The following is a 19,087-nucleotide window of genomic DNA, read 5'->3' on the forward strand; positions in this document are numbered from 1 at the left end:
ACAAGACAGTTTTGAAAGACTCAGCAGATCTGTCATCGCTCCTGTGCTCCTCCAAGAAACCCCGGTGGCACAGTGGTTAAGAGTTCAGCTGCTAGCCAAAAATGTCAGCAGTTCAGATCTACCAGGTGCTCTTTGGAAACCCTATGGGGTAGTTCTGCTCTGTCCTATAGGGTTGCTATGAGTTAGAATCGACTCGATGGCAGTGGGTCTTGGGGTTTGGTGCTCTTCCAATACTCCTGGACTTAGAGCGCTTTTTGCTTGGGATGCTGATTCTTAATTTTATACGCTGTTTTGTTGCTGGGTGCTTTCGAGTCCATTTCCAACTCATAGTGACCCCATGTGACAGAGTAGAACTGTGCCCCATAGGATTTTCTTGGCTGTAATCTTTACTGGAACACATCACCAGGTCTTTTCTCCCACAGAGCTGCTGGTTGAGCTCAAACCGCCAACCTTTCAGTTAGTGGCAGAGTGCTTAACCATAGCACCGCCAGGGCTCCTGAGGAAGTTTATGAAAAGAGGCAAAGGTGAACTGTAAGCCAGCTCTCCCAGCTCTCGTTTCCCCACTGTTTGAACTTTCACGGGGAACAGCAGGAAATCACAGTTGCTTTGTAAAAACAGGAACTTGGGTATTCTTTTTCCTTTCAGAGAAGCAGGTAGTGTGGTGGTATAGGGTTCCTGTAGGCTCTGGAGTCTGATAGACTGGGCGCGAATCCTGACTCCCCCTCGTAGTTTCTGATGCTGGATAAGTTGCTTGTCTCGCATGTAATTGTCGAGGACTGAAGGAGCCACAGGCTGCATCCACAGCAGTGTCAGGACGGCACTTGGCAGGTACCACGAGCTCAGTGAATGCCATGTTTCATTGTTTTTATTGCCGTTAGCTGTGATGGATTATTTGATGCAAGTCTGAACCAGATTAAGAAGGGATTGTGTGGCTGGACAACCATCAAGTCCTCTTTGTGTATGAGTTCTGTGCCAGGGCTGTGGCAGATGGGGCTGTATTCTAGGATGTGGATTCTCCAAAGGTGTAAAAGGTAACAGGAGTCCTTACTTTTGTTCCCAGAGGGGAGAGACTGAGCAAGCCTGACTTTCAAGTGAGCTGGCTGTGTGTTGGGGTGGAGCTGCTGCCTGGCAGCGCGGGTGGGCCCAGGCTCGTGCCAGACCCCAGCCATGGTGGGGAGCAAGCAGCTTGTGGCAGCTTCGGCTCCATCTGCTTTGCTGTTGGCGTGGCATTGGGACAAGCTTTCTGGGCCTGGCTAGATCTTATGAACAGATGGCACTGTGAGTTCCTGATGGTTAGGTCAAGAGGAGACTGTGACACACAGTGCTAACTTCTGCATGTGTTTGTTTGCAGAGAACACCGACAGGACTGGATGCCCTGCGGGGACACGGTAAGTAGTATGCCTTGTCTCAACTTGAAAACGGCACTCTCTAATGCTGTCTGTCCCTATACAAACCATCTGAAAGGCCGAGAATTCCCATATGTTTATTTCATCTGGTCATAAGATTAGGAAAATACATAGACTAAAGCTTCATGAACAAAATTTATCCATCAAAATCCTAACTGTAAGGCTTATTCTTTTAGGCACGCCTTTTCAAATCCCTGTCCTCAGGTTCTCCGTAACTCAGGTAGGAGACCTGGTGGTGCAGCAGTTCAGCGCTTGCCTGATAACTGAAAAGGTTGGCAGTTCGAACCCGCCAGGCTGCTCCAAGGGAGATAGATATGGTGGTCTGCTTCCATAAAGATTTACGGACTTGAAAACCCTGTGGGGCGGTTCCGGTCTGTCCAGTAGGGTCGCTATGAGTCACAGTCAACTTGACGGCAATAGGTTTGGTTTTTTGGTTTTTAACCCAGGTATTACGAGACTTCTCCAACAAGTTCCAGGGGATTCTGATCAGGTGAGGGCAGGTAGTGGCGAAGTGCTGGACAGACCTTTGCAGGACGTGGAGGCATCCCCAGGAGCATTGTTTTGTTTTATTTAGAAGCATAAGTTAGGGAAAATGCCTTTTGTTGGTTGAAAGTGTGTAAAAATTCATTGCACCACTAACTGCTTTTTTCCGGCTTACGTCTTTTTTTTTTTTTTTTCTTAAGTGCCACGAACCTTTCTTCTACCAAACATCTCCCTTCTGCACAGCTAGGGGTGGCGATGCCCATGCAGGCCCTTTTCTTGCTGACCAGAGAATCAGAGCTGCAGTTTTGTGGCCTTTGTCTTGGGCTGAGGAGTGCTCCCAGTGCTGCCGTTGGAGTTGGCGCGTGGATGGGATTCCTCACCCCTTGTCTTCTCTGTCTTAAGGGGCGAGCCCCATACGCGTCACTTTGCAATTCCAGGAGCGGCCCTCCCCTCGAACGTGCAGATCATGCCTGTGTTTGTGACCGAAGAGGAAGCCGGCGGCCTCCGTGAGTTCCCGGTGGAGCGGATGACTGGGTAAGAAGCTCATAAGTGCCAAATCTCCCACCAAGTTTAGGGACTCCCCTTGCATAGTCTATCCAGACAAGCCCTGGCTTATCCCATCCGTCCCTAACTCCATCTTCCCCAGCACTGTGCCTTGTCAGGGAACATCGGGAAGGTTAGCGTAGTGAGAGGCAGCAAGGCCTAAAGCGATGAGTGTGGGCTTTAATCCCAGAACTGTTACCAGTGAACAGTGTGACCTGTGTCCATTTCACTGCCTCAGCTCAATTATTCCTTCTATGCAATGGACCCAGTAATATCTACTTCCTGGGTTAATTGTAGGAGCCCTGACGGTGCAATGGTTAGGCACTCAGCTGCTAACCAAAAAGTCAGCAGTTCAAACCCATCAGCTGGTATGTGGGAGAAAGATACGGCAGTCTGCTTCTGTAAGGATTACAGTCTTGGAAACCCTTTGGGGCAGTTCTACTCTGTCCTGTAGGGTCACTATGAGTCTGAGCAATAGGTAGGTTAATTGTAAAAATTGAAAATAGCGTATGTATAACACCTAGCATAGGGCCTGACTTAGAGTAGACCCTCCAGATGTAGGTGACTCTTCCTCAGTGGGCTGTGCCCTTTCAGTCTGTGACCCTGGTGTCACTGCATAAAGCCCAGAGTGAAGCCAGGCATTGTCTTCTTGTCACCCCTGTGGTTTGACCCTGATGGCATCTTAAGCTCTGTGGCCTCAGAAGCCCGCTTGTCACTACGCCTGTGACTTTGAGGGAAGTTGTGCTTCAGTTTCCGGCATGGAGGGGCACTTGCCCTGTGCTCGGGCAGTATGCCCCTCCCTCATGTCTGCCTTGCCCACCAGCTCTCCTGCCTCGCCAGGCAGACTCCAGGGCAACTCAGCCCAGCACCCTCCAAGGGACTGGAGCACCTCTACACTGAAGAAAAATGCCATCGGGCATGTGGGATCCGTGGCCTGGACATTGGCGACCACCCTAGGGCCCACATCCCCTGACTTAGCTGGGCTGAATGGCACGGGGGAGAACGGACACCTGTTTGGCCATGATACAGAGAGCATCGAGCCCGCAAAGCTGTACAGCACTGGCAGGAGTGTGGGCTCTGGTCCTCACGGTGCCCTGGTGAAGGAGCCTGGCTTTTCCCAAGGGGAACTTGACTTGTCTGTACTCCACATTCCAGAAGCTTTGGAAATGGAAACATCTTCAGGTCATTCTGCTTTCCTGCACATGCCTGCTGCAGATGGTGGTGGTCCATACCACAGGGAATCAGTCAGCAACCTCGGCAACCCAGAACCCAAGCCTCTTGAGGACCTGCCTGCGGGCACAGCCACCAGTGACCCCCTCCCTCCCTCCCCTCCTATGGTGCCCACCCAGAATGGAGCCCCAGAGGAGCAGGAAGACCTTCCTGGCGACAGCCATCCAGCCCCTATTCCCAGGGATGACCCACTGCTCAGAAGGACCAGCAGGCAATCCTCATCACCTCACTCAGCTTTAAGGCAGAGAGGAGAGAAACCCCCTCTGGAGGAGCAAGCCGGGGGTCTGCATGCAGGTGGAGTCCACGAGAGCCGCTTGGAGGAGCAAGCCGGGGCTCTGTGTGCAGGTGGAGCCCACGAGAGCCGCTCGGGCTCAGCGGACCGTCAGGGCGGCATCCCCTCTGCAGGCAGAGCTGGCTCACCGTCAGCCCTGGCGGGGCCCCACCTGGGGCTCGTGAGGATGAACCTCTACGTGCACAGTGTGAAGGGGCTAGTGCTGTCCCTGTTGGCGGAGGAGCCGCTGCTGGGGGATGGCCCAGCCATCGAGGAGGTGGTGAGTTCCCCAGCCCCCGCTGCCCCGTGTAGCCAGCCCTCTACTTCCTAGAGCCGGGCCAGGCAGAGAGGTTGGTTCCCACACAGCCCTGCCCTGACGCAGAGGGAAGGGGGCGACAAGCCATGGCCTTGAGCTCTGGGTCCTCGTTTGTAAAATGGGGTCACGAGAGTACCTACCTCCCTAGGTTTTTGTGGGGAGACAGTAAGACCATTGAGTAAAGCACACAGCACAGTACCTGGTGCAAAGGTGTCCAGCAAGTGTAGTCCTCCTTTGTCCTGCTCCTCCCAGGTCACCAGAGCACGGGCCCTCAAGGGAGGAAAGGCCTGAGCTGGAGGCCTGGCGCCAGCGTCCTCTAACCAGGTGCTCTTGCACACAGGCCTTTCCCTCTCTCAGGCTGGACTCCCTGTCGTTAGTTTGGTGGGGATGACTGGCCTGCGTGGTCCGGACGCAGTGTGGCACTGCATGCAGAGACTATGCCGGCCACAGACCTGGCCGCTGCTGTGCTGCTTGGTGCAGCTAAGAGCCTCATTTCCTAGGCTGGAAGCTCTCGCCTCTGTCCCAGCTGGAGTCCTTGTCTGCAGTGTCACAGCCTGGGCTGGGAGTTCTTTGGAAACAGCACAGTCCCCTCCATAGCCTCATGATGGTACCATGGTTATCTGGAGCAATTTTCTAGAAGGCCTGGGACATTGGAAAGCTTACCTGGCCCTGGTGGGCTCTCCCTAAACCACTAGCAACCCCTTCCCCACTTAGAGCAGTAAACTGACCTTCTGGGGGCCCATGCTGGTGGTTCAGTTGCTATAGTAACAGCCTTGCTTTAGTTGGCAGGGAAAGTGGTAGCAGTGAGAACAGCAGGCTGGGATTGCTGCAGGACAGACGGTGTCCTGGGGTTTGCCTTGTTTCCGTTGGTAAATCTATATGATTTCTAAGCCTGTCTTATTAGCATGCAGGGCTTGTGACCCTCCATCAGTGAGCAAGTCACCTTGGAGCACAAAGGAGGGGAGGCTGCCAGGCAGCTTCCTCTGCACAGAGCCCCTGGCAAGAGATTGCGCTCCTCTCAAGAGCTGTCTTCCTCAGCTCCCAGATCGCCCAGCTGTGGCTTCTCTGTTTCCTGTACCCTCACTCGCTGTAGCTCTGAGCGACTTTATCCACCTCCTGCTTTGCAGCAACAGGGAGTTGTGGTCGCAGTGCCATACTGTACATCTCATCTGCCTGACACAGCCTTGGTTTTCATGGTCTGGTCTGCACAGTGCTGAGCCTCAGGATATGTTGAAGCCTCAGTGTGTGGGTGCAGTAGTGTGCATTCAATCTCTCTCTCTTTACCTTCCTTCCAAAAAGAGAAAGAAAAAATAGCGCCAGCTGCTCTTTGAGGAGGAAGTAAATTAAGATATATTCTGCATCAACTATAAGAAAACAGACTCGTTGAGATAAAAAAACTCATACAGGTGGTAGGTCCAGAATTCTTGCTTGTTTCTTCTCTTACCCCTCCCATCTCCAGCCTGTCTGTTCCCCCACTGATCTGCCCTTGTAGTGATAGGTGGGAAGGTGAAAAAAGGGATCAGACTCTGCCATCTGTGGCCCTTGGTATATGGATACATCATTTGATTTGTCAAGGCCCATCCATGTTGTTAAGACAACAGCTTCCATGGGCTTGCATGTAAAGTAGGGTTTCTTGCTGGGTTCTTGCTGTTAGTCACTATGAAGTCAGTTCTGACTCATGGCGACCCTATGTAGGCCTCAAGAAATAGAATGTGGTTTTATGGAAGAAGAAAAGCTAGGCTTTTCTAAAAAGAGTAGGGGTAACCGACTTTGATCAGCCTGCTGACTTAAGGAGCAGCCTTGTTCAGCAGACACGACAGCTGTATATTTTATAATAGGGAGAAATCTTTTATTGCCTTTTTGCCACAGATCTGCGTATAAAATACTTGACCTGCTTTCCCCTAGACCCTCTGCTGTTGCCTAGAAAACCCCAGTCTCCTGCAGAAGGGAAAACTACAGTTCAGATGTGCCATGACCTGTTCCTTGATTGTGTTACATACTGCCAAGGCACCCGTGCGACGTTTTACAACCTTGTCTTGTAGCGGAATCACTTCCCACTGCTATGTCTGGGGCTAGGGGAGCAGGCACTGGGGAGGGCCAGGAGAGCCTGGGGTTGGTTCAGAACAGCAGAGGAAGCTCACACCAGGGGGCAGCATGGAGCCACTGATGGCTTCCTGCTCCAGGCAGATAATCAGTCGCCTTGACCTTCAAATGCAGTGATCAGATCAATTATTCATTGCTACAAGAGAACGTTGGGCTGTCTGTGTACAGTACTTGAGTCCTGACGTCCATGTGAGAGTGTTGTCGTAAAATACAAGCGACCTTCCCCACCTTCATGAAACTAGTACCCCTAAGTGAATGTGTGTTCCTGTACTATCCTCTCTGCACATTGTGGCAGAGATTAGCATTTGAGCCATTTCCTTTGGTATGGACGAGAAGTCAGAAGGTCCAGGAATCTGCCCCAGCTAATTAATTAATTCTGAAGAAAAGCCTGGCAATCTGCTCCCAAAAAATCAGCCCATGAAAACCCTATGGAGCACAGGGTTTCCTGATACACATGGAGTCATCATGAGTCAGAATCGACTTGATGGCCGCTGATGATAATTAATTACCTCCTAGGACCCTGTGTGGCCCAAGGGTTAAGAGCTTGGTCAGCAGTTGGAATCCGCCAGGTGCTCCTTGGAAACCCTATGGGGCAGTTCTACTCTGTCCTGTAGGGTTGCTATGAGTTGCAGTTGATTCAGTGGCAATGGGTTTGGTTCGTTTTTTTTTTGTTTTTTTGAGGACCCCACAGGACAGAGTAGAGACGCCCCAGAGGGTTTCCAAGCTGTAATCTTCACAGGAGCAGATCACCAGGACTTTCTGTCACAGAACTGCTGGGTGGATTCAAACTACAGGCCTTTCAGGTAGCAGCTGAATGCTTAACCGCTGTACCACCAGGTCTCCTGTAGGGCTGTTTTGAGGATCACATTATGGAGTGGTATATATTAGGGGCTGGGGAACTTTTTCTGTAAAGGATCAAATAGCAAATATTTTCAGCTTTGTACAGTTCTCAGCTCTGCTGGTGCAGATGAAAGCGGCCATGTTGTTGTTGTTGTTAGGTGCTGTCGAGTCAGTTCCCGCTCATAGCGACCCTACGCACAACAGAACGAAACACTGCCCGGTCCTGCGCCATCCTTACAATCGTTGTTATGCTTGTGTGTGGCTGTGATGCTGGAAGCTATGGCACCGGTATTCAGATACCAGCAGGGTCATCCATGGAGGACAGGTCTCAGCTGAGCTTCCAGACTAAGACAGACTAGGAAGAAAGACCGGGCAGTCTACTTCTGAAAAGCATTAGCTAGTGAAAACCTTATGAATAGCCACGGAAAGTGGCCATAGAGAATGGTAATGAGTGGGTGTGGCTGTGTTCCAATAACTACTTATTTACTCACATGGAAATTGCAATTTCAGATAATTTTCACATGTCACAAAGTATTCTTTTTTTAATTTTATTCCTCAACCATTTAAAAATATAAGATGGTTCTTAGCTTGCAGGCTGTACAAAAACAGGCTGGATTTGACCCATGGACCATAATTTGGTGATCCCTGGTGTACATGAAAACACTTGGTCACCAGTAAACAAATGTCCACATGTCATCTGACATAGCATCTTGTGATTAACTGTGCACTTAAGGTTAAGAAATCTTGAGTACAAGTTTGGTGGAATACTCTAGAAGTGGAGCTTAATGCCAGCAGGCAAAACTCAGGGGTTGGCAGGGCTCCCTCTCCATCCTCTGTGTCGTCGTCCTCGGGGCACTGGCTTGGGATGGGAGAGGTGACTGTCACCAGGTCCCTGTGGTCCAGAAACTGCCAGTGAGGCTGTGATTTGATGTCATGGTGAAGGCTTGTACGTGTACACACACACACATTGATTCAAACAGGAAGCTCATTAGCATCTGTTAAACTACTCAGAGTTGGTTAGGCTCCTGCAGATGACCTGAGCTATTGTGCTTGTCTTTCCTGAGCGTACATCCATCCTTTTACTTAACTCTACACCTTCCGTTTAAACCACACAGCTCCTAAGTTGAACATGCGTGCAGTTGGCTTTGTTCATATATTCGTTCACTTGATGGCTCTTTACTTAGCATCTGGTGGGAACGAAGAACTCGGCTAGGGATTGGAGGTCCAGAGATGAGCACATAAAACAAAGCTGTGGATGTCAAGCCCGGTGACTTTAAATATTGCTTCTAAGACACAAAGAAAAACTAATTTAATGCCAATATGCTAACAAAAATAGCACTTGAGCCTCATAACCTTCACTTCAGAAGCATTCTGTTTGCCCTCCATTTTCGTACACAGCTGTTGAAAGTCATCAGTCCACAGACAAGCCTTTCGTCCTCATTAAGAGACAGCACCTCTTTAATAATGCTAGTTGTCATTTAGTGGCGCTTTTTAAAAATGCCTTGCCTCAGGATAGCACGTTCGAGTTTACAGGGGACTTTTGTATGCGTTGTTTCACGTACTCCACTCAACAGCCCTGCATAATATTCCCATTTTGCAGATGAACAAACAAACAAAAAAAGGCACAGAAAATTTAACAGCTTTCCCTGGGTCATTTGGCCAGGAGGAGGCTGAGCCAGGATGGCCTGCATCGGCGAACTGTCTGATGCTCATGAATGATGGCCTTCCTGTGGCTGCAGCAGCCCCAGAGAGGCCAGGGCCCAGGGAGGCTGGGAGAGCCACCGGAGGCCCCATTTCCAGCCTGAGCCCATCAGGACATGACTGGTGTACTTGGTCCAGCCCAAAGTGGACCTCAAAGAATTATGTTGCAGAAGAATATTTAAGGATGAGGAAAGTTGCTCATGCTGTATACCTTTAGGTTAAAAAAAAAAAAAAAAAAAGACCCTGTTATCAATCATTATGGCTTGATCTCATTTTTATAAGAGAAGATTTACACAAAAGTGTTCTCAGCCATACCTGCACATTCCTTGTCTTCTGGTAGAAGGTGTTTGCAAATATAGGTGCCTGGACCTTAGCTCCTTGGCAGCCTTCCTCAGCTGGGTTCCTCCCTAACCACGGAACACAGAGAACCGTTTGCCTGACACTTCTCAGTCCTTCCAAGGGCAGCGCATAGCTAGTACCTCTAGGTGCGTGGGAGAGAGGTTAGCTCATTACATACAGTGGAGGACATCTCAACCCAGACCGGGGGAGGAAGACTGGGGTGGGGCCCAGGCCGTCTGGATTGTTAACAGGGCAGCCTGGTGGGGATAGTCCGTGGTGTCACCGGTGGCTCTTACTGGGTGGGGATGTTAGGGGTCATTTTTCTTTACTGGTTTTCTCCCTTTAAGTTTTTCTTTCCCTGCTCATCTCTGTTTTATACAATATAACCCTTTATTTAAAAAAGCAGTGAGAGAGCATAAGTGTGAAAGTTAGTACTTCTCTAAAGACAGGCAAAAAAATGGGGAGTCCAGAAAGCTAAATCAGGTGGCCACTAAGGTATTCTTTGGATTGTTGTCTTTTAACTAAGTCCATGGTGAAAGAGAAAGCCCTCAGCGCGTGACTCTCTCCTGGCCCTTTACAGTACCACAGTAGCCTGGCGTCCCTGAATGGGCTGGAGGTCCACCTGAAGGAGACGCTCCCCAAAGACGAGGCTGCCCCGGTGAACAGCACGTACAACTTCACGCACTACGACAGCATTCAGAACGTGCTGATGGGTAAGGAGCAGACACTGCGCCCAGAGGCGCGCCGGCACGGGGGTGCCTGGAGAGTGGGGGGAGGTTGGGACTCAGGGCCGAGCACCAGGGTCCCTGTGCAGAGTTGCCTGATGCAGCTTAGCACTGGCTGCTCTCTGCGTGCAGCCTGGCTCCCACCATCATTAGAATTCACTTGGCAAATACTTGTCTTTCTTTGGTCCTTTCCCCAGCCTGTTAAGAGAAGCTCACACATGCTCAAATACCTGTGATAAGGTCTGCCTCTGTTTTGCGATGCATGTGCAGAGCCTGGGTGTGCTCGTTGTTGAGGACAGTGTGTACTTTCTGGCATGGTGGCAGCAGTTGGGGCCCAGCATCCCTACACCTTTGGTACTCTCCCTCTCGGCATCCACATCCGTGACCTCGAGCCAGGCTCTGTCCCCATTACAGTGCAGGGGGCTAGAGGGGCGGGAGGAGAGGAGTCTGCCGTCACAACCTCTGTGTCCTCTTCCCAAAGCAAACCTGCCACTGGTGGCCACAGCCCAGGATCACCGCTTCCTCCAGGCCATCAGACTGATGCATTCTGACTTTGCCCAGCAGCCCGCGCTGTACGAGATGACTGTCAGGTGAGTCTTTGCCTGTGCTGCTTGCTGCTCAAACAGACTCCAAACCTTCTTCCTAGGGGTCCGAGCCAGTGCTGCACTCGTAAGTAAATGACAAACATTCTAGTTACTCCACTCAAGGCCTGCCCTTATTTGCCCCTGTTGCTGCCATCATCTACGCCCATTCACTCATGGGTTGTGTATATCCTGAGTCCCTTTCTGGGGCCTGGACCTGGTTTAGGCTCTGGGGATACAACAGTGAAAAAAGCCTCAAGGCCCTCACTGTCATAACAGAATGCTACTATAACAGATACCACAAGTGGATGGCTTTAACAAAGAAAAATTTATTTCTTCACGGTTGTTGTTGTTAGGTGCCGTCAAGTTGGTTCCGACTCATAGCGACCCCACGCACAACAGAACGAAACACTGACCAATCCTGCACCATCCTTACAATCATTGTTATGCTTGAGCGCATCGTTGCAGCCACTGTGTCAGTCTACCTCATTGAGGGTCTTCCTCTTTTCCACTGACCCTGTACTTTGCCAACCATGATGTCCTTCTCCAGGGACTGATCGATCCCTCCTGACGACATGTCCAAAGTATGTAAGATGCAGTCTCGCCATCCTTGCTTCTAAGGGGCATTCTGGTTGTACTTCTAAGACAGATTTGTTCATTCTTTTGGCAGTCCATGGTATATTCAATATTCTTCGCCAACACTGCAATTCAAAGGCATCAGTTCTTCTTCAGTCTTCCTTATTCATTGTCCAGCTTTCACATGCATATGATGCGATTGAAAATACCATGGCTTGGGTCAGGCACACCTTAGTCTTCAGGGTGACGTCTTTGCTCTTCAACACTTTAAAGAGGTCCTTTGCAGCAGATTTGCCCAAAGCAATGCGTTGTCTGATTTCTTGACTGCTGCTTCCATGGGTGGTGATTGTGGATCCAAGTAAAATGAAATCCTTGACAACTTCAATCTTTTCTCCGTAAGTCATGATGTTGCTCATTGATCCAGTTGTGAGGATTTTTGGTGTTTTTTTTAGTAAAATAGGCTAAATTCAGGGTGTCAGCTCCAGGGGAAGGCTTTCTTTCCCTGTTGGCCTTCTTATCAATCTTCCCTTGGACTAGGATCTTCTCTGTATAGGGACTCAGGTCCAAAGGACATGCTCTGCTCCTGGAGCCTCTTTCTTGGTGATATGAGGTCCCCTCCACTGCTCGCTTCTCTTTCCTTTTTATCTCTTGAGAGATAAAAGGTGGTACAGGCCACACCCCAGGGAGAGCCCCTTTACATTGGATCAGGGATGTGACCTGGTAAGGTTGTTACTATCCCACCCTAATCTTCTTTAACATAAAATAACAATCACAAAATGGAGGACAACCACACAATACTGGGAATCTCGGCCTAAACAAGTAAACACATATTTTTGGGGAACACAATTCAATCCATGACACTGAGGAAGTATTTCCTGGTCATCAGTGATGCTTCAATAATGTGGTTGTCTTCCTCATTAAAAAGAATAAAAACATTTGGACTTCTTAGAAACATAGAAAGTGGCACATTTCCCCTCCCCATCCCATCAGCCACCCAAGAAATAACCATAGTTAACAGTTTGGTGTCTGTTACCCCAGGTTTTATTTTTAGTTTAATTTTTTGTATACAGAGTAGATTAGTATTTTAAAAAGTATTTTAATATTCTTTTAAAAAAATAGAATCTCACTAATGTACTGTGCTACTAGCTGGTTTTTTCACTTTACTGTATACCTAGAACATCCCATCAGTAGGTGTGGATCTGTTAATGATCACTGTCATTTACGGTATTTAACCACCAAATTTGATTTTTTTGTCTCTACGTGCTTTTTTTATGAAACCGGTAGCAGAAGATAAGGCAAGTTATAGGGCCAGAAGGGGCTTGGCTGCCATGTTCCAGGCATTTGTTGTCTGTAGCATTCCATTTAGTTCTTGGAACCATCTGGTCAAGTGCATTATTTAATCCCCATTTTACAGATGAGGAAATTGAGGCATGAATAGGAGAAGTGACTTGTCCCAGGGCCACATTCTTAGTCAAGTGGCAGAGCCAGGATCTGAACCCAAGTCTCTTTGACTCTGAAGTGCATATTTTTTGCACACACGTTTCAAGGTTAAGGAGGTGTGCGGGAAGGGTATGGTGTCTGGACTCTCATGGACGTGTGTTGGAGTCCTGTCACTATGACCATGCTAATGTTCTGCCTCCTGCCACACTTGAGTGCCAGGTACTTCTGCTGCATGGCACCATCTCTGTCTAATATTGCAATTTATCTTTCCAAAATAAATGTGTCTTCTCTGGCATCAGTTCAGAGCTGCCCCAGGCTGGCAACCTAAATGTGATTTTTATCCACAGTCACTGATTTGGGAACTGGCTGTGTTGACTGTGTGTGTCTCTGTGTGTGTGTGTGTGTGTGTGTGTGTGTCTTTTGTTGGAGAAGGAACAAGTAAGGTGCTAGCATCTGACCCACTAAGCACCTTGTGGCTCTGCAGTACTTTTCCTTCCTTGGAGCTGAGAGGGCCCCCCCTCCCCATAAGAATTCTTCAGGATTGGGATCTGTAGCTCAAGTCATTTGTTGAGAGATTATTTTAGTAACAGTAATAAAAACAACAACAACCATTTCTTAATCGTTCACCATGTGATAACCCCTAAGGCAATTTATTGTATTTCTTCTTACTTATTTAATCTCTTTTTTAAAAAATCCTTGAGATAAGTCCTGTTGTCATCTCTGTTTTACAGATGAGAAAACGGAGACTCAGAAAGGTTAAGTAGCTTAGCCAAGGGCACACAGCTAGGAAGTGGTAGGTCTGGGAGTAGCACCCAGGTGTGCCTGACTCCAGGTTCATGCCCGTGGCTGCCAGGCCAGCGGCCTCCTCCCATTGCTGTGAGAAGTGCTTGACCTGCTGGTCTAGAGAGTGGCATAAATCACTTTAGCCAGGTGGGCCGTTGAGCCCCTCAAGGCCCAGAGGAGAAGCTGGAGGAGGATAGGATTCTCCTCGCCCCCTTACATGCTAGGAGAGATCTGGGAGGGGACCTTAGCAATCCCTGACTCTACTCTCTCTTACTAGATATGGGGACACTGAGGTCCAGTGAGGAAATGACTTGCCCAGGTTCCCATAATAGTTAGAGACAGGCAGGAATGGGGAACCAGGTGGGTGCCTAACTCTAGAGCCGGTTGCTCCCCAGTGGATCCTCCCTCTACTTCTCTACCCACAGAGTTTCTGTGAGATGACTTCGCATCCCTAACGTCTCCTCTGACCGCCCCCAGGGTGGGCAGAGGACTAAACACTGTGCTTTAACGGCGTCATTACATCATTGCGGAGGCAGGGCTTTCTGAGCCTTAGGGTCCTTGTCTCAAAAATAGGGATCATACCACTATAGCACAGGGCTCATATGAGTTGTAAACCAGAGAATACTCGGCAGGCATTCTGCATCGCCCTGGGCACACAGCACATGAAACATGCACTCAACAGTTCATTTATTCGATAATTACAACTTCAGGCTCAGTGGCTGCAGTCACCATGGTAGTCCCAGCATCCAGGATGTTGAAAGGAAAGAAAGACTCTTATTGCACTAAAACCTGAAACTCAGTGCACAATTGGGAGCCTGCACCACGGTGGCGCACACACAGTTCTCGGTGTGCTGGGGCTTCGGTGACGAGAGAACTTTCTAGGGTCTTCGTGGTCTGAGATTTGCACAGGCAGCATCGGAATGTGGTCTTCTTCCTCCCCAGGAATGCCTCCACAGCTGTGTACGCCCGTTGCAACCCTGTCCAGGAAACCTACTTCCAGCAGCTGGCCTCTCCAGCACGGAGCTCGGGCTTCCCCAGTCCTCAGGACGGCGCCTTCAGCCTCTCTGGCAAAGCCAAGCAGAAGCTGCTCAAGCATGGGGTGAACTTGCTGTGAACTGCGCCTGCCGGAGGAAGCTTCTTATCCAGGAGGTGACTGTAAAGTGGAACGCCAGCAGTGCCGGCTCTGCCTTTTTAAGTAGAAAAGGGTGCTCTATTTTATTTTTCTTGGAATATTCCCTTTTTCAGGAATGTCATATTTGAGTTTATATTACCCCTTCTGTAGATTTGGGGGTGTATAGTTCTTCAGGTCAGGAGACCTAGAGCACTTGATACAGAACTGTATTATCTGGGCAGCATTGGGGCCAGAGTGGGTGCTTTGGCTCCTTGTACCAAAGAGGTGCAGGCCCAGTTCGTCTGTCCTGTTGAATTGAGCCTGAGGCTTTTGACATTACTGCTGCTATGCCATCCTGGCCGTAAGTAGCACCACAACATTGCAGGTTGGCCTTTTTTCTGGAACTGGGTTGTTGCCAGCCTGGATTGGTTGTCCAACCTTTTCACCAGGGTGGGTGGTTTGAGTTACGACTTCACAGTGAGGAGATGGACTTCTCAGCATGCAGACCAGACGTTCCCCCACTCCTCCGTGTAAGTGTTCCTCAAGGGCTCCTTGCAGGAGGTCTGGATGCTGACTGCAGGGAAGCAGCCCAGGATGTGGAAAGCACCTCTTTTGAATTCTTCTGGAGCTGTGTTCAAAACTAGGAACCTGTTTTGTGGCATATCCGCTGTGGAGGCACATCTTGATACCGTGGAAGGGAGTCTGGGTTTTAGAGAAAATTAAGTGCCCTGTGGGGCCGAGACCAGAGCACTAGGTGGTGGTGACCCAGGTGGTGTGGTGTGGTTAGAAGTGGGCTGTGGGAGGGGTTACTCTGGAGTGAGTGTCCCCAGATAGGAGTTGCCAAAATGTTTTTGGACCAAAGCAAAATTGTGCTTTTCAGCAGTGGCTATGTGAAAGGAAACAGCGTTCGTTCGTACGTTTCTGGGCTGGTGTGGTATTTAAACATCAGGTCTGTCACCTTATAGTCAGGTATGTTACGGATCACAGGGTGAAAATATTTACTGCAATCTTGTGAATGTTTACTGGAAGTTCCTGAGGTTCCTTCTGGAAACTGCGATGTTAATAATTTCATGTTAATGAACAAGTATCTAATGTTTATGGTGTGATGTATTTTTCTGAAAACAAACTTCCAAGGGCTAAAAATAAAATAATCGGTAGCACTCTTTGAGTTCTGAGTAATTAAAAAGAAAAATACTAACATTTCTAATACCAAAGTTAAGGTTTTAAAAAAAAAGTTGCCCCAGAGTCAGTTCTGAATCATGGTGACCCCATGTGTATCAGAGTAGAATTGCGCTCCATAGGGTTTTCAGTGGCTAACTTTGGGGAAGTAGATCTCCAGGCCATTCTTCCAGGATACTACCTCTGTTTAGACTCGAACCACCAGCCTTACAGTTAGCAGCCAAGTGTATGAAATATTTGCACCACCCAGGGCCTCCTAAGGTGAGGTCAGTATACCCTGTATACCCATGTGTGCATGTATTTTGTGTGGACACAGTTCTCTTTTCCTTCCACAGATTCAGTGTGGCCAGGTAAGGCAGCGCATGAGGGTGACTGGGCTGCTCCTACAGCCAACCAGGTACATGTCACCCTCTCCTCTCACCTCTCCTTGGGTCCCTCCTCTGCCTAGCCAAAGAGGGTGACCTTCCCAGATGGAGGAGGATCCTACCTCATCGAACTTCTTTGCTAGAATCTCTAAGAAAAAAATTATTGCGAGTTTCTGTGCCAGCCTCTCGAGGAACCTTCCCATGACTAACTCGTATATAGCACATTCCTTTTCTGTCGTGGTGTATTTTTAAGCCGCCACACTTCTCCTTTTGCTGATTGATTCTTCAGATTCGAGAGGTCCCCAGCCTTGAGCTCTGTGAAATTACAACCTGTTATGTGTTGAAACATGGACAGAATTTGGAGTCCAGAGCCCATTTTAGCCTGCCGAGTGGTCGCTGAACTCACTGCCTGTGTTTGAGGACTCTTCCAAACAAGATTTGTGTCACGAGAAAATCGCTTGGCTGTCCCAGGCCTCTTCCTGGATGTCATGCCATCAACAGATGTTAATCTTATTTGCTTTGCTTCCAGAAACCTCTCTTCCCACCTAATCTCATCCAGCTGCCTTTGAGCCTGAAAATGCTTTTAACACAAAATTCTTTTGTTTCTAAGAATCAATGCTCTCTGGGCAGCCAGCAGTCTCCTCTTTAAAGCTTACCTGCAAGTTGAGACTTTATCAAATGAAGAGCGTGAGTTAAACACAGCAGAATGTGCAGGCCCGCTTCTGTGGTCTTTTAAAAATATGTCTACAAGTTTTTGCTACAAATTCGGGACCTAATTTCCCTTCCCCTTGAGTGTGAGCTGTACTTCCTGACTGGTTTCTAAGGAGTAGAATGTGGCAGAAATGATGGAGTGTGACTTACAAGGGTAGGTTATAAAAGACATTACGGCTTCTGTCTCTCTCTCACTCTCTTGTTTCACTCGTTTTGGGGAAAACTGGTGGCCATGTCAAGAGGAAATTCAAGCAGCCCTGTGGGGAAGTGCTCATGATGAGGGATGGGGCCTCCTGCCAGCCCCATGTGAGTGAGCCATTGTGGAATGGAAGCAGCCTCTCCTGCCCCATTGAAACCTTCAGATGAGTGCAGCCCAGCCGGCTGACATCCTGACTGCAGCCACATGAGAGACCATGAAGCAGAACCACCTGGCTAAACACTTCTGAATTCTTAACGCTCAGAAAGTATGTGAGATAACACATGGATGCTATTTTAAGTCCCGGTTTTGGGGCTATTTGCCAGGCAGCAGTAGGTACCTAACACACTTGCATGTCCATACCACATCCACCAACCCAGGGTCCCTGGAGCCTTCACGCAGGTGACTCTGTAGCCGAATGCATCGTCTCTGTCCATCCAGGACAGCAGACTCCACTGCCTGTTCAGAGATAAAGTGGAAGGCTCTGGGATGGGCCAGGTCCTGCCAGTTGCTCAGCGTCTACCACCTGTGAAGTGTGAGGATGAAGTTAGATTCCCACCTGGAAAGACTGTGTTGCCAAGGGGCACTTTGAGCCTGAGGGAAGTACCTAGGCATATCTGTTCAAATCTTCTTGACAGCGGGAGCAAGTGGACACTTGAGCTTTGTTGAATTCATTCTCCCCAAGTGTCTCTCGTGCATATTTCACCCCCTTGAGATGCTTCACATTCCTCCAGTCACCGCATTCCTAACACCCCACCCCGTGAGGAGTTGCATCCTCACAACAGGCTCTGTGTCATGGGCTAAATACTGCCACCCCCACCCCCGACCCCATGCAAAGTTATGGATGCTCACTTATATGATGAAGTGTTTGCAGATGTGACTAAAGATTTTGAGATGAGATTAGCCTGGGTTATCCCAGTGAGCCCTGAACGCCATTACAAGTGACCTTATAAGAGAGAGGCAGGGGGAGATTAGACAGAGAGAAAAAGGCGATGTGAAGACTGAGCAGAGACTAGAGTGATGCAGCCACAAGCCAAGGAATGCTGGCAGCCACCAGAAGCTGGAAGAGGCAAGAAATGGATTCTTCCTAGAAAGAATTTCAGACCAATCAAACTGATTTTGGACTTCGGGCCTTCAGAGAATAAATGTCCATTACTTTAAGCCACCAAGTTTGTGGTCATTTGTTACAGCAGCCACAAGAAGCAAATACAGCCTGAAAGCGTGATATCTTTGTCCTAGCAATCCCAAGCTCTCTCTCTTTGAGCCCCAGAGCACTGGTGGGGCCGGAGAGAGGGGGGTCATACCGCAAAAGGTCTTGAGTCATTGCCAGGGTTTGGGAATTCTTCCTGGGGCAGAGGGGAGCCATTTAAGCAGGGGAGTCACTCGATCTGGTTCTAGTTGGAAGTCACTGGCTCCTGAGTGGGTGACAACCGGGCAAGAGCGGGAACAGCAGGAGGCTGCTGTGGGGGTGCAGGCAGGAGAGGGGAGTGGCTGGACAAGAGGGAATGGGCAGAAGTGAGGACTAGTTAGGAGCTTGGCACTAAGGACTTGGATATAGGTAACTTGCGTGGGGGGTGGGGTGAGAGGTGGGGGTTGGGGGAAGGGTAGAGGTACTTGGCTACTTTGTGACAGGCACTGTCTCCAGATGGAGAAAGCAGCTGGGGAAAACCCCTGCTCTCAAGGAGCTCCTAGTCCAGGGAGTAGGCAGGAAATGGATGCCAAGTGGTGTGCAATGATAGGTTCACCCCGCTCCTGTGACATGCGTGTGGGCGCACACACCCATGCACGCACGCACTCCTGTCCCCACCCCCCTTCACTGTTGGTTGATTCTGCTTTGCTTCCTTGTTCTTGGCCTTTCTAGAGATAGGAAGGGCAGGGATCAGATTAGGTTGTGGTAAATACTCTTTTAAAAAGGTTCTGAGGGCTTCAAGGTGGGGAAAGGACACCTCTGTTTATTTAAAACACCCAAACCACGAATCAGCTGGATTTCTCCCAGAAATAAAAGTGAGAGTGCCTTTTGGACCCTGTCATGAGCCAAGAGGCCATTTCAGGATTGCTGGTGTGTGCCCAGGCCCAAGCGTGAGTGCTGGCCCTTCTCTCCTGCCCGCTTCTAATCCGCTGCACCCAGAGAGCTCCAAAGGAAGAGCTTGGGGCCCTGACCACTGGATAGGAAGGCCCATGGGCAAGA

At 49.3% G+C, this 19,087-nt stretch overlaps 1 protein-coding gene across 3 annotated transcripts in view; it reads left to right on the forward strand.

The window, feature by feature from the left end:
* Positions 1-18,269, forward strand: part of HPS4 (HPS4 biogenesis of lysosomal organelles complex 3 subunit 2) — a 37,605-nt gene extending 19,336 nt beyond the window's left edge. For 2 of the 3 annotated variants that reach the window (XM_049866035.1, XM_049866034.1), the window contains exons 9-14: positions 1,352-1,388; positions 2,327-2,423; positions 3,256-4,213; positions 9,813-9,945; positions 10,439-10,547; positions 14,280-15,611. In XM_049866035.1, the coding sequence (XP_049721992.1) occupies positions 1,352-1,388; positions 2,327-2,423; positions 3,256-4,213; positions 9,813-9,945; positions 10,439-10,547; positions 14,280-14,451 (1,506 nt within the window). In that variant the 3' untranslated portion in view covers positions 14,452-15,611. Of the gene's footprint in view, positions 1-1,351; positions 1,389-2,326; positions 2,424-3,255; positions 4,214-9,812; positions 9,946-10,438; positions 10,548-14,279; positions 15,612-15,962 lie in introns of those variants that run through there. The other variant, XM_049866036.1, reaches the window with a different exon arrangement.
* Positions 18,270-19,087: the final 818 nt, after the last annotated feature.

This window comes from Elephas maximus, chromosome 22 (genome assembly GCF_024166365.1).
Source record: "Elephas maximus indicus isolate mEleMax1 chromosome 22, mEleMax1 primary haplotype, whole genome shotgun sequence".
NCBI classification, from domain to species: Eukaryota; Metazoa; Chordata; class Mammalia; order Proboscidea; family Elephantidae; genus Elephas; species Elephas maximus.